Raw genomic sequence first — 13,549 nt, forward strand, 5'->3', positions numbered from 1 at the left:
TTACCTCTTGATGTAATTAAGTAATTATTTGTGGCAATATATGCTATAAAATAGATGCATCTTCATTGTTTTAATGATGCTCTTTTGCAGTACAAAAAGTACAATGCATTATGGTCATATGGACGACATTTTTATGTGAAACGCATCGATTCAAAGAGAGTCACATATGATTGTGGAGTCATGGTGGCTAACTTCACACAAGATAGCCGAGCAAGTGCTTCGGATACCAATCTTCTCTCCTCACAATTGGATTATTGTGGGACCATATGAAAAATCTATGAAATTGATTTCAGACGATTTAGTATTTTCATTCTTGATGTAAAATGGTTTAGAACTATTTACAACGGTCCCCATGCGGCAGTGAGAAAAGACAGTAGCAGTTTCTTTGCAATAGACTCCACCAAACTTTGGACCGATGAAAGTGATACTTTTGTTCTACCCGAGCATTGTGAGCAGGTGCATACTAATGATTTAATTAATTGAAGTTTTCATTTTTAAAGATCCATTGATACATGTACTTAAGCATAATTTCATATATATAATTGATGGCATTTGGCACCCATCTTCAATATAGGTGGTTTTTCATCCGGATCGCTTTGATCCAAGATGGTGGTATGTGATCCAAGTTGCACCACGAAGTAAGCAAATTTTTGAAGATAGAGATGTGGATATGGAGATGCCACTACCAATGCCAGATCCAATTGATCCAGATGGATCTAGCAAAGAAGATGAAGATCACAATGAGTCTGAAAGTCCTTCAAGGTCACAAAAACTATGATGTGTCTGCTAGAGGAGGACCCTTCTGGTAAAGAAAAACATTTCAACCCCAAACTTTTAAGGGATAATGGCCCTGCTAGGGGAGGGAGATTAGAATAAATGAAGAGGTTCCTCATAGTATCAGGAGACTTCTCAGCAAATTTCAACAAAGCCACATTATCCTCCTCCATTAGTTGATAGAGATAACTGATTGATAACCTCCAAAATTTTATCTATATTTCCCTTTCCCATTACCAAGATTCTACACTAATCATTAATGGAAAGCTGCACAACTAGTAATTTATTTGACTCAGGGTGTTCCTTGATTTCCTACATGTCTAGAGCAACGATTCTGTCATGGACTCTTTTATTCATTATAGTCATTATGGCTTGGCATCCAAGTGATAGGGCGGGCAAAGGATCTCCATACCCGAGAACCATCAGATCCTTCTGCCATAAAGAGGCTTGCTAATCAAAGCCACTAATCAAAGCCAAGCATAACCATTAGTCATGAGATTTTTCTTACCTCACAATGGTTAGGCTAGTGTGTCTTTTTACTATATTTCTACTATCCTTTTCCATAATTCAATCAAATACCATTGACACTTTTAGAATCGTATTATTTCATTACTTCCGGGAATCCTTAACCAATTCTTACTTCAAAACTGTTTAATAACCCCAAATCAACCATTCATAGTTCCAATAATCATATCTTTCATATATGACACTTTCCAAATTCTTTTTCTTCCAAGTATTTTCATTTTCCATTCATAGGGATCAAAATACAATATAGATGCATATAGTAACATTGCAAAATACAAAGTCTTTGTTAGGAAAGGGGTTACAAGCTGTCCCAAATCTGTCATTAATATTCCTTTTTCTCCAAATCCCTCATACAGTAAATAGGGGAAGGTCAAAAGGGATACATATCTGGTCTTCCAAAAAACTGTTTATTAACAGTTATAACTATGGATCACTAAAAGCACACAGTTGTTATCCATGTCCCCCAACTTGATATGCAATAATTCACACTATGGCACGTGAACCTTCACAAATACTCAATAAATGGTAACGTACAGTTTTCAGTAAGTGGTAGTAAACAGCCTTGGTAATCAAGACTATAATTACGAGTGGTTCCTATGTAATCCTCTAACAAATCCAGATACACTTAATCATGGGATTCAATCCATACTCTCCCAAGCTTTTATAATACTATTCAACCAGGATGGGACATTTACATATCAAGCATGCATTTCAATACTACCATGCTTCATACTAAAGAATTTACATCACTATAAAGGGTCCCTATTAGTGTAAAATATACACTAGTGTAAAAACATGCCATTTGATGTCTCCCTCTTTTTTTAGCTATTCATGGAAAGAGTAGTTAACTTATTATTTTGCTTATCTGTTTTTCACATACTCCATCATTTGGCATGGCCCTATAAGGTCGTAGCTGTTCCTCTCCATTTCACAGGTCTACTCTTAACAAAATGAGACCAGAAGTTGATCACGCAAGACGAGTACTTATGCCTCCACTATTATTCGGGGCTTAGGAATGGAAAAGCATCAATATAAGGTGTTCGCAGTAGCGATGGGCAAAATGAGTTAGCGGTGAGCTCATTGGCTTACCAGCCATTCATCGCTCCGTCCACACTAAACTACGCATGCATCTCTGGTCCATGACACAATTTCGTTTATTCATCTACAAGGTCTATTGACTAAGTTTTTGAGGTCATACATTCCCCAGCCCAGTAGCTATAAAAGCATCTCCATCTCACAGTGACCCGATGCTCCCCTGACTGGGATACCACCCTTCGCTAATGAAGGTAATGCTTGGGCACTATTCTACACTACAGGTGCGATCACCAAATATTCGAGGGGACGTTCCGTGGTGGACTCAGCATTGAATGTTGCATTGTGAAACATTTGTGCACACTTGAGAGGATTCATGCACAGAAGCATCTTCTTCCCAGTTGTCCAAGTCCCTCTTTCCAATTGGCCGTTGCCCATCGTGAGCTACGTGATAGAGGACTTCTCTACGAGCATTCGTAACATATCGCACTTCTCCTTCCTGACGTTTATTTAACTAATGCAATATGGGAGCGCCTACAATATCCACAAGGTGGGGTCAATGAACCCTCCTAATATACCGAGCTCCTTAGTTTTTACATGAAATGGAGCGTTTATATTACATCGGTTAGTCTAGGGCTTGCTTGTTTCCCAGGTCTCCATTTGTATCAATTCAACAGTGGGCTGGCCTACCTCCCGGGTCTTTGACGATATCACAAACCCATGTCTAGGGACTTCGAGTATCTCTACAATCTACCCGCCCTTCGTTCGTAACGTCTAGGAAATGCAAAGGCTTCCCTATGTCTCCCAGAGATACTCAGCCGCTCCCTGGTCTATGGTGACCTACATGAGTTGCATATACCCTCCGTCTATCCAATATACCCGTCTATGATGATGGTGTTTCGAGTAGGAGAGTACGTAAGGAAGCAAGGAGGTGCATGTCGAGGCAAGTGGACCCTTATATTTTCTTCGTAAATGACACACCACAGCACGAGAAAGGTGAGCCAATCAGCCATGCCACCCGTTCACATCAAACCAAGGAGCTCACTACCCTTAGGCCAGTATATCCTTGCTCCTCTACTAGGGTGTAGCAAAAAAAGACAAGACAAAACAATGATGCAAAAAACCGCTACCGCCTTTATCCACGAGCTTCCTGGAGGGGAGTGAACCGTCTCTCCCTCCTCGAGCTCCCAAATCATTAAGTACCTCCCTATGGTTTGGGCACCTGAGAGAGGTCCATGTGCAGTCAAGCGTGTTTGTTGAACCCTCTGCGCGTTCCTTGGAGTGTGTATTTTGTAAATAGGTTCGCTGAGACTTCCCAGCTCTTTTCTTCTAGGCTCTTTTTGTCTGCACCTTCTTTGGATGCTGCAATACCTAGGGAAATGGGAAAGACTCTCCCTCCAAGCAGGTCCCATAGTATGCTCTCCCATTAAATGTTGGCAATTGTCCACTGCCCCATAGCTAGTGTGAATCCCAGCCTCTGACATCGAAATCTATGCTAGTGTAGTCTCTCATAACATCCAGTCCTTTGTCCCATATCAATTTTGACAATATTCAAGCATAAAAAGGAATCCCCATGGTGCATTAAACGGATTCTTACCTTTGCTCTTATTATTGACCACCAGTCTCTCAGTGGATTCCCATGTCCACCATTACCATTGGCTATGGATATCTTGGGGTTCCCCCAATGAATCCATGGTATACTCGATGGTTTTTTGGGGTACCCCATGGTATAATCTATTGAATACTCAATGGTATCTATTATAATTGTATAATCAGCCATATCTCTACACCTATAATGGACTATATCTCATAATGGGTTCAATTATTTAATTCAATCATATATTTTCCCCAATTATCCTCGTATACCCCCTCCCCGTGGGTACATTAAGTTCGAATAATCATTGTAAATAATCCCCTAGTATTGCTTTTTCCTATATTATGAGAAATACCTAAACCATTCATGAAAATACATAAGGTAAAAGTGTTACATGACACTCAATACACTTGATACATATGTATCAGTTAATTCCCAAAACCAATACCTTATACATGTTCGTATCGGCCCCTCTTTCAAAGGAAGGATGTGTGTGTGTGTGTGTGTGTGTGTGTGTGTGTTTTAGACTTGACATGACCCCTTTCCATAGTGAAATAAAAACAATGTAGCTCAAAAGAGAGAGCAATTGTAATTAATGAAAAACATTGAATGATAATGTTTTGTCAAAAGGTCAAAAAATTGTAGAATGCACAATTGTTCAAAAGGTTACGCTTTGATAAGTCATGGCAAGCATCACTTTTATTAAAGAGGGGAGTCTACACACCTGCCACCATCCAACAAGCAAAATAGTGAGAACCAGTTTTAACTTTTGTTGGGAAAACAGTTGTCATCAACACCCCTCCCTTGTTATCGAAGTCACAATAAAACTAATGCTAGGCCAAACGTTTATCAAGCTGTAAGGAGCGATAGTAGTGAACCATTGTAAAGAAAATATTATGCACATTTAATAGAAATACTGGGAAGAAGGTTAGCAAGAATAGTCTGAGAGCAAAAAATGATGGATTTTAGTAGAGAAAAAGGTTTATTTGAAAAACCAGAATGTTTAGAAATAAGAGAGGTAATAATCTAAAGTTTGTAAACTAAGAGGAATAAATGTAGGCAAGGCAAAGCTATGTAAGGGATCATAGAAAACATATTTATAAAGAAAATGGGAAAATTTTACCATAGATTAATCAAAAGAAAAAGACGAGTAGCCCAAGTAGCTAGCCTTATTTTGTAGCATTTATAACCTGTAGAGAGGAGAAGTTAAAAAGGGAAACAACCATAGGTTCGAGACATACCCATAGGTTTGAGAAAGGGAGAGACTAATAGTAGTAGAAAAAGGTAAGACGAGGTCAAGAAGGGTAGTGATTAAAGAATGTTTTAATAGAGAGTGGGGCTTATAGAAAATGAAAAATAAAAAAACAAAAAGCCAAAAAAAGCAATGGTATAGAAGACCTAATAGTCTTTTAGTGGGCGTGGACGTGGTTTCGTGAGTAGACACCGTAAGTTTGGAGGCTTGAGCCTTGTAGCTTGAGCTTTGAAGGCTGGAGTATTGAAGGCGAGCGTTACGGTCGAAGTATGGAGGCACATATGCGAGGCCATGGAGAAGGAAATTAAATAAGGAAGCGGAACGTGGACGAGCTGTAGGACTGTAGGTCCTGGAGTCAGGGAGCGCACACATGAGCGAGACGAGCAGGGACAAAATTTGACAAGGATATCTATGTCATTAGCCCTTTTTTGTGTCAGTTACACATTGATTTAGAATTTCTTTGTCAAATGACAATGCAAAATAGCTTTTGTCATTTTCACATGAAAAACATCAATCTATTTTAATTGTCAAATGAAAAACTAGTTTTTTTAAAAGAAATTCATATGTTTAGATGAAATCCGGATTCCGATCTTAGGGAATCCAAAGAGCATGAATGATTTTCGATTCCCAAGTGGTGGCTCGTGTGAGCCACCTACTCCAATTTAATTAGTCCCGAATCCCGACTCCCAGCTCAAATTTTGTCCCTGCTCCTGCTTCAACTCCTCGTTCTCCTTCTCCAAATCGTCCACCCTTAACCTCATCCGCGCAACCTCCAGCTTCAATTCCCTGTTCTCTCTCCACAGATTTGAGGACGAATCGATCCTTGGCGATGTAGCCGTGCTCAGCCTATTGTTGTGGGCCGGTGTCGGACGGCTTCCAAACGCTGATCCTGCTTGGTGCTGATGATCGTTGTTATTGGTTGTGTTGATGATCGTCGACAGTCCGGCTATGGCGTTGCGCATTCTGAGTTGCTCAAAATAGAGAACTTGCACCACCAGTTGCACCGGCAATCGCTCGTTCTGTGCCGCATGCGCACACGCCTCTTGTGACATTTTTTGACAGTCCAGGACCTTGCACAGCTTCTTCCTGTCCATGTCCGATAGCATCGGATGCACCTGCGAGTCACCACCTTCTCCTCTTCCTCCTTCCTTGCTCCTCCTCCTCACTTGTCTCCTCCTCCTCCTCCTCCTCCTCCCTTCCTCCTCCGCCGGCCCCATCACTCCCGAAACTTGCTCCCCCTCCGACCCCCCTTGCCCTTCCCTCGTTGCCTACCTTACCCGCTCCAACCTCCTCCTCTCCTTCATCTCCTCCCTCTTCTCTGTCTCCCCCCTCGACTCTTACATTGTTCAAACGGAGGACAATCTGAGCGCGATTGCGAGCGATTTCAATACAACAACAACTGCTCTGGCGACTATTAATAGTTTGGGGACCAACTTTTCACTGCAACCGTACTCGACCCTCTTCATTCCTATAATAGGTTCAGTTTTCGGACCTGTTTTAGCCTCAGCTTGCATTTTCTTAGCACTTGGTTCCTTGCATTCGAATTGCCATGATTTCTGCAACCAAGTTGGATTTTAAAATTTGCAGAATGATGTATCGATTCGATTTGCATTTCCTGATAGTGCGCCATGCGGGGCAACTGACCTCCAAATTGGGAGGGGGGGGGACGAAAACGGGGAGGAGCAAGACTTGGAGTGAAATCAAGGGAAGACTTGTTTTAAGGAGCCTGGAGGGATTCTCCTAGGATGAAGGCTAGATTTGCAGGAAGGGCGGGGATGGGGAGGTTGAAAGAGGGGGAGGGGATCAGGGATGAAGAGAAGGAAGGAGAGGTGGGAGGGGGAGGGAAGAGCAAGGCATAACGCCTAGCAGCAGAGGAGCTTTAGTTGGCATTTAGTCTACGAGCTGGGCTACCAACTTTGGAAGGAGCTAGCTGGCTACAGGTAGGAATCATCGTTGCACTAGGACGGTGGTCAAGATCGAGATCGAGAGAGAGAGAGAGAGAGAGAGAGAGAGAGAGAGAGAGAGAGAGAGAGAGAGAGAGAGAGAGAGAGAAGGAGAAGTAGAACAAACAAGCTCATAGATGGAGCATTGCAGCTATATAGCTGCGTCGCACCAGTTTGCCGATTTGATCACTTCCAAAAGCTTTTCAGTTTGCAGAAAAAGCTTTTCTTCAGCTGCAACAACAAAAGGCCTTGACAGGCATTAGAAGATGGTGGATGAGTCGATGGATTATTATCAACACAAGTTGTGTTAGTTACTTTGGATGATCGATCCAATCTCGTTTCAGTTTTTCCCTGCAGCTGTAAAGCTCGATTATTATGATTCTGTTGGATATCATTGACTCGCGTCACTGCAAGCATCTATCCAGTCACCTTGAGAAACTATGCCAAGGTTCAACTCAGTAATCAGGAGTCGTCATTCTCCATCCAGCATGTAATAGAACAGCATCAGAACGATCACCAATTCAGGGTTTTCTTAGTGGTTCTAACTTTGATTATGTTAAGTATCAGAACAGCATCTATTACGATCATGCGAGTAGCTGAGAGGAGGTCTTCGATTACATCTGTCAAGTCTCATTCAGCAGATCTGGCAAGATCGTGTACATGTAGAAGGTGAGTGAAGCTATGAAATCTTAATGCAATTACTTGTTTCTCTTTTGTGGAGTCGAAACAGTGTGTTTTGATGCAGTTTTATATTTTTCTATGTAGGTGTTGGTTGCTTTCGAATTTATTGTTATGGAAGGTTCAAGCAGTGCTAGAAGTGTTAATAAGAAAGGAAAGGGGTGTGATTTATTATCTTTTTTCAATAAAGTAGGTGATGAGACCCATGGTGAGCAATCGCAAAAACATAGGGAGTTGTATGCAGATTTGTTTGGAGATGAGGATCATGATGACAGTATGGATGAGATGCAAGAATTTGAGGGACACAATGATGTAACACAATAGAGAGAGGGGATGATAGTTAGGAGGTATCGAAGTCAATGGCGCTTGCAATACCCTTGGGCATACAAGGTGCAAGTAGGGGAGAAGGTATTAGTGAAGTGTGAATATTGTACAAAGTTTACAAAAGAAAATGTGAATGCTAAGGAAGGAGCACAATCACTGCAGTTAAGTGCATTAAAGGCACATTCTAAATCAAAGCAGCATCAAAATGCAGAGATACGCTTTCAAGATTGGAAAGATCGAGAAAGAAGTCCAATAAGGGAACGATTTGATGCATTGCATGATAAAGCAAGGGAGCAAATTATATGTCTCATGAAGTGTGTTTATTTTTGCTCTTGTTTCAATATTCCATTGGAGAAGTATCCACATCTAGTCCAGTTTAATCGCTACATGGAAATGCCAAATATTTCATTAATGGATGAATATGCTTCTTATGTAAATCTAGTCTCAGCTAGAGAATTTCTGATGGCACTTCGGAATTACTTTCGAGAACTATTAAGTGCAGAAATGCTGTCTAGTTCTTTCTTTTCTGTCATGGTTGATGAAAGTACAGATCGCACATTAGAGAAGCACTTGATCATTTATATCACATATTTAAAGGAGAATAAGCAGGTCACAAAGTTTACACGCTTGGTGTTTCTGTCCGATGGTGATGCTGAATCTGTATTTCAAGCAATGATGAAGTTCTTGGAGGAAGTAAAGCTTGACATAAAGAGAATGGTTTCTATTGCTACCGATGGTGCTAGTGTGATGACAGGATCGAATATAGGAGTTGTTACACGCTTTCAAAGTATTCTTCCTAGGCTATTGGCCACACATTGTATAGCTCATCGGGAAGCTTTAGCTATAAAGGATGCAAGCAAATGCTTTTGGCAAATGGATGTGGTTGATAAGCTGGCTGCAAGTGTTTACACATGGTTAGGCAAGTCAACTAAGCGTCACAATGAATTCAAAGAGTTGTTGGATGCCTTTGAGATTGTTGAGTTAAAAGCACTTCGATACCATGATGTTAGATGGTTATCTAGAGGTCAAGTGATGAAGAGGCTTGTTGAGCTTATGCCTGCAATTCTGGAAATTTGGAAAGTTCAGAATTTAAAAGGCTATCAGACAGCCACTATACAGAAATACGACGCAAGCTGGACAACACCATTAATACTTTGAAGAAGATGTTTTTATGCCATAACAAGCCTTTTGGAAAGGGGAGTACATATGTAGCTCCTTTTTTGAAAATGGCAATTACAAGTGGTTTGAAATATACAAAAAATGATGCAATCAGAATTTTTAATTTAAGGTTTGTTCCAATCCCTAGAAAGCAAGAGAATGCCTCAACCTATACTCAAGGAGAGCAGCAGCAAGAAGATGGTATCCTATTGCAGCATAGTGTGCCTTCTCAACATGATGATAATAATACGGGAAGCATAGATGATAGTATATTGTTGGGGAGAACATTTATACAGGCTGTAATTGATGCATTGAATAGCAGATTTACAGATTTGGGTACTTTTAATGATGTTAAGTTCTTTGAGCCCAAAAGTTATCCAGAGGATGTGGATGATAGAGAATCAAAGACTCAAGAATGGCTTGGAAAGCTACTTGAAAAATTCTGCAGCGGTCACCACCCAGTTGCAAAGAAAGAGTTGTGCCTTAGTGAGCGAGAGGACTTTGTGGAGCAGCTATATGCAGCAGGGTCTGATAAACGGATGCCAAAAGCATGGGAATTTTGTGTGTCCAGTGGGGGGGATGAATGGTTTTTGCAGTTTCCAAAGTTGATGCGACTATGGCAAGCCATATGGGTTATTCCAGCAAGTACAGCAGAGTGTGAAAGAGGCTTTTCAAGACAAAATAAATTCAAAACTATAGATAGAAGTAATCTAGTGTTGGAAACATTAGATGCTCATATGATGCTTGTTTCAAACCAAGTCGATCCTTCCCATGTATCTTGGTCTAGAGTTTTGGATATATGGGAAAATGAGCAAGGAAAGAGTAGAAAAATAAAGATGTGAACAATTTTACTTCTATATTATTTGTTTAGTGCTTTTTCTATATGTCACTTCTATATTATTTGCTAGTGCTTTTTCTAAACATTTCTTCAATGAAAGATTTATTTATGTGGATTTTTCATGAAATAATTTTTATTGTCAAATGAAAAATGGATATTCTATTTTGTTTTTCATGAGAAAAATTGGTGTATCAATTTATTTTTCAACTTACAAGTAGGGGAGTAGCTGAATTTTTGTCCCTGGGGATGAGGGAGCTCGTATTACATAGCTTAGAGTCCAGAAAAGGCGGCCTATAACCAAGGCTAATGGAGCACGGGGGCTGACTGTAGCTAGTGAACCTTTTACCGAGCTGATCAGAAGAACAAGGCATAGTAGAGCTTAAGGAATGGATTCTTGAAGGGCGTACGTCGCCACTCGACTGGGCTATAAGACAGCCAGAAGAAAAGGAACTCAGCGTGGGCATAACGCACTGAATGTAGCGAGGCTGAGCGTGTTGTGAGGAGGGCACTTAGGGTAGCGTAGTCTTTATAAATAGCGGTAGGAAGGGTCAGACGGGGAGATAGTCGGGGTACGGGAGTCGAGAGGCTGGGAAAACCTTGAGAGGCGGGGGGATATATACTAGTGCCATATGTTGTATTAGAGGGATACAATTTTAAGGGTAAAATTAGGACAAAATTAGGAGTAAATTAGGCATAAAATTAGGAGAAAATAGCGGGATAAAATTTAGGGTAAAAAAGAGAGAGAAAAGGGGGGTTGTTTGTGAGAGATAAGAAAGTTAGAGAGAGATAAAAAAGAAAGAAATTGGGAAATTTTAGGGGGGATTTAGGGAGAAATAAAGGAGAAAACTAGGGGGAAAAAATTAGAGAGGGGGGGGGGGGTTGTTAAGGTGGTTAGGGGGTAGTTAGGGGTATCACGTAAGTTAGTGAGTGTAGTTAGGGAAAAAAAGTGGGGGGGGAGAGAGAGAGAGAGAGAGAGAGAGAGAGAGAGAAGGGGGGTGGTTGAGAGAGATAAAAAAGGTTAGAGAGAGAGAAAAGGAAGAAATTGGAAAAAATTAGGGGGAAATTTAGGGGGGTTAAAAATAGGGGAAAATGGGAGAAGAACTAGGTGAAAATTAAGGGGAAAAAGGGGGGAAGGGGGATTAGGAAAATTAGAAAAATTAGAAAAAATATATATAAAGGAAAAAGGGGGAATTTTAAGCAAAATTAGGGGGGAAAAGGAGAAAACTAGGAAAAAATTAGAGAGGGGGTGGGAGGAAGGAAGGGAAAAGGAAGGCGAGGAGAGAAATTAAACATGGAAATAAATAGAGGAAAAGGGATAAAAGGTAAGTTGAATATAAAGTGGGAAAGGGATAGTAAGTGTGTGTGTGTGTGTGTGTGTGTGTGTGTGTGTGTGTGTGTGTGTGTGTGTGTGTGTGTCTTCACCAAAAAAAAAAGTGTGTGTGTGTGTGTGTGTCCTATCAACTATACTACTAAATCAATTCTCAATGTACCAATAAACCAAATAGAACATATATATCATTGCCCTTAACACTGCATGAGTGAGAATAATCCATTACCACATCATCCTTTCTGACAAAGTGTCAAAGTGGGAGTCATTTTTCATACTCACATTCATGTCAATAAATTGCAAAAAGTTATACTCATGACTAGTCTCCAATAGAAAATCCAATCCTATTTATCAGTAGTTGGATATAATCTGCCGTAGAGTACTCCTTGAAGTTGCCAACATCGTATCTTCATGCCTTAGATTTTTCATTGCAAACCCAATGAAGGGGTATGCCAACTCACCCGACACCATCACAACCGAATGAAAGTTAGAACAATTCATTTAAGCTGTGTAAGCTAGGCTTCAATGTCGGCACACAGTTGTTATCCATGTCACTCGATCTAGATTAGCATAATCAAATCTTGGCATTCTACTATTCAATAGTAATCCAAGGTTGGCAATTAAGAAATTGAAGAAATTCTTATAAAATGTTAGAGAAATCATAATAATAACTCACAATCTCAAATAAATCATAATTTTGGGTATTCCAAACAAGTCCAAGGAAATTCCCAGGGTCAAAAAATCCAAATACAATCTCATTGTACTTATACCTTCCCTTGATCTCCTATTGGCATTTTCCTATTGTCAGCATTACAATCAAATCTATGCACACATCAAAGTGAGATAAGATTCTTGAGAGGGTCAAAACTAAACGACAAACTCCCTACTATATGGCCTTTTCATCATTTTGCAACTAAATCCATGATATATTCTTGACTTCTCCTGATAAAATCCCAATGGAAATCGCTTAACGTAAAGAAATTTATTACACATAAGAAACCATGAAAGGCCTTAAACTATATATTATACATGACTTAAAATCCCCTTTAAAGAATTAGCCATGAAGGTTTAATATAAGCCCTCTAAGTCCAAGAGTCCAAAAATCCAAGACTATGGACAAGTTGGGGGTTCAAGTCCCAAAAGTGCAAAGTTTTTTGTACTTTTGTTCATTTATCTTTTCCGACAGTTGGCGAGGTGGGTCCAAGCCAGCCCTAAAATTTGAAGCCTTCAACGAGCTTCAAAGCCCTTTAGACATGCTAGCGAAGGTTAATGAAAAAATTTATGTTGCAAATGAAGGCCAACAATTGAACAAGGTTTCAAAATTTTGCACATAAATATATGTTTTCACCCCTATTTCCTTAGATTTGAAATGCAATGCCCATTCGGCCTCCCCCATAACTGTGTCTATGTTGCGACTCTTTGATGATTTTCACCTTGTATATGGATGTTAGACTCTGTGGCTTTCTTGCCCATGAGTCTTTATGCTTTTCCAATCGTAGAATTCCAGCAGCAGGGCACAGGACAACATGTTGGGGAGAAGCCTTATTTACTTGAACGCTCGGACTGCTATGGTGGAAGCCTACGTAGACGATTTTTTGTGACCTGTGTCGAGAGCATGCATAATGAGAGCATGCAAGATGAGACTATCTATTTGAGCACTGCATCAAATGTAGAATTTCCTTCATGTTATTCTCATTGCAATGATAGGTTTATTGATTATAGGAGTGAGATACCTTGGCGACACAGGTGGGATTATTCTTTCCATACAACGCTAAAATAACATTAGATTAGGCGGGATTATTATTTCCATACAACGCTGAAATAACATTAGATTAGCCAAAGCCTTGTGACAGCATATGCATTCAGCTAGGGGCAGCATCGTGTGTAGGTCGTGATGTTACAAGGATGCAATCTGAGAGCTCTATGGGGAGCAAAAAGAAAAGGCAAGAGATAGAGAGATTGGAGTAGTCGGTCGATGACTTCGTGGAGAAAGGGTGAGGATGAGTTCGTAGGGCAGCTCACACGGAAGGAGGAGGGTCTCCTTGGCTCCTTGGCTCGGGCTTTGAAATGAGTCCTTGTTTCCTTGGCTCTCGGGCTTTGAAAT

General features: G+C 40.4%; 1 protein-coding gene across 1 annotated transcript; it reads left to right on the plus strand.

The window, feature by feature from the left end:
• Window positions 1–7,706: 7,706 nt before the first annotated feature.
• On the plus strand, window positions 7,707–9,280 carry LOC147891109 (uncharacterized). Its single transcript, XM_087389158.1, has 3 exons — window positions 7,707–7,766; window positions 7,886–8,110; window positions 8,237–9,280. Exons 1-3 carry the CDS (start codon window positions 7,707–7,709, stop codon window positions 9,278–9,280), a joined length of 1,329 nt encoding a protein of 442 aa, XP_087245284.1.
• The last annotated feature ends 4,269 nt before the right edge of the window (window positions 9,281–13,549 follow it).

Source organism: Dipteris shenzhenensis, chromosome 18 (assembly GCF_047967505.1).
Source record: "Dipteris shenzhenensis isolate YYH24624 ecotype China chromosome 18, Dip_SZ_1.0, whole genome shotgun sequence".
Lineage (NCBI taxonomy): Eukaryota > Viridiplantae > Streptophyta > Polypodiopsida > Gleicheniales > Dipteridaceae > Dipteris > Dipteris shenzhenensis.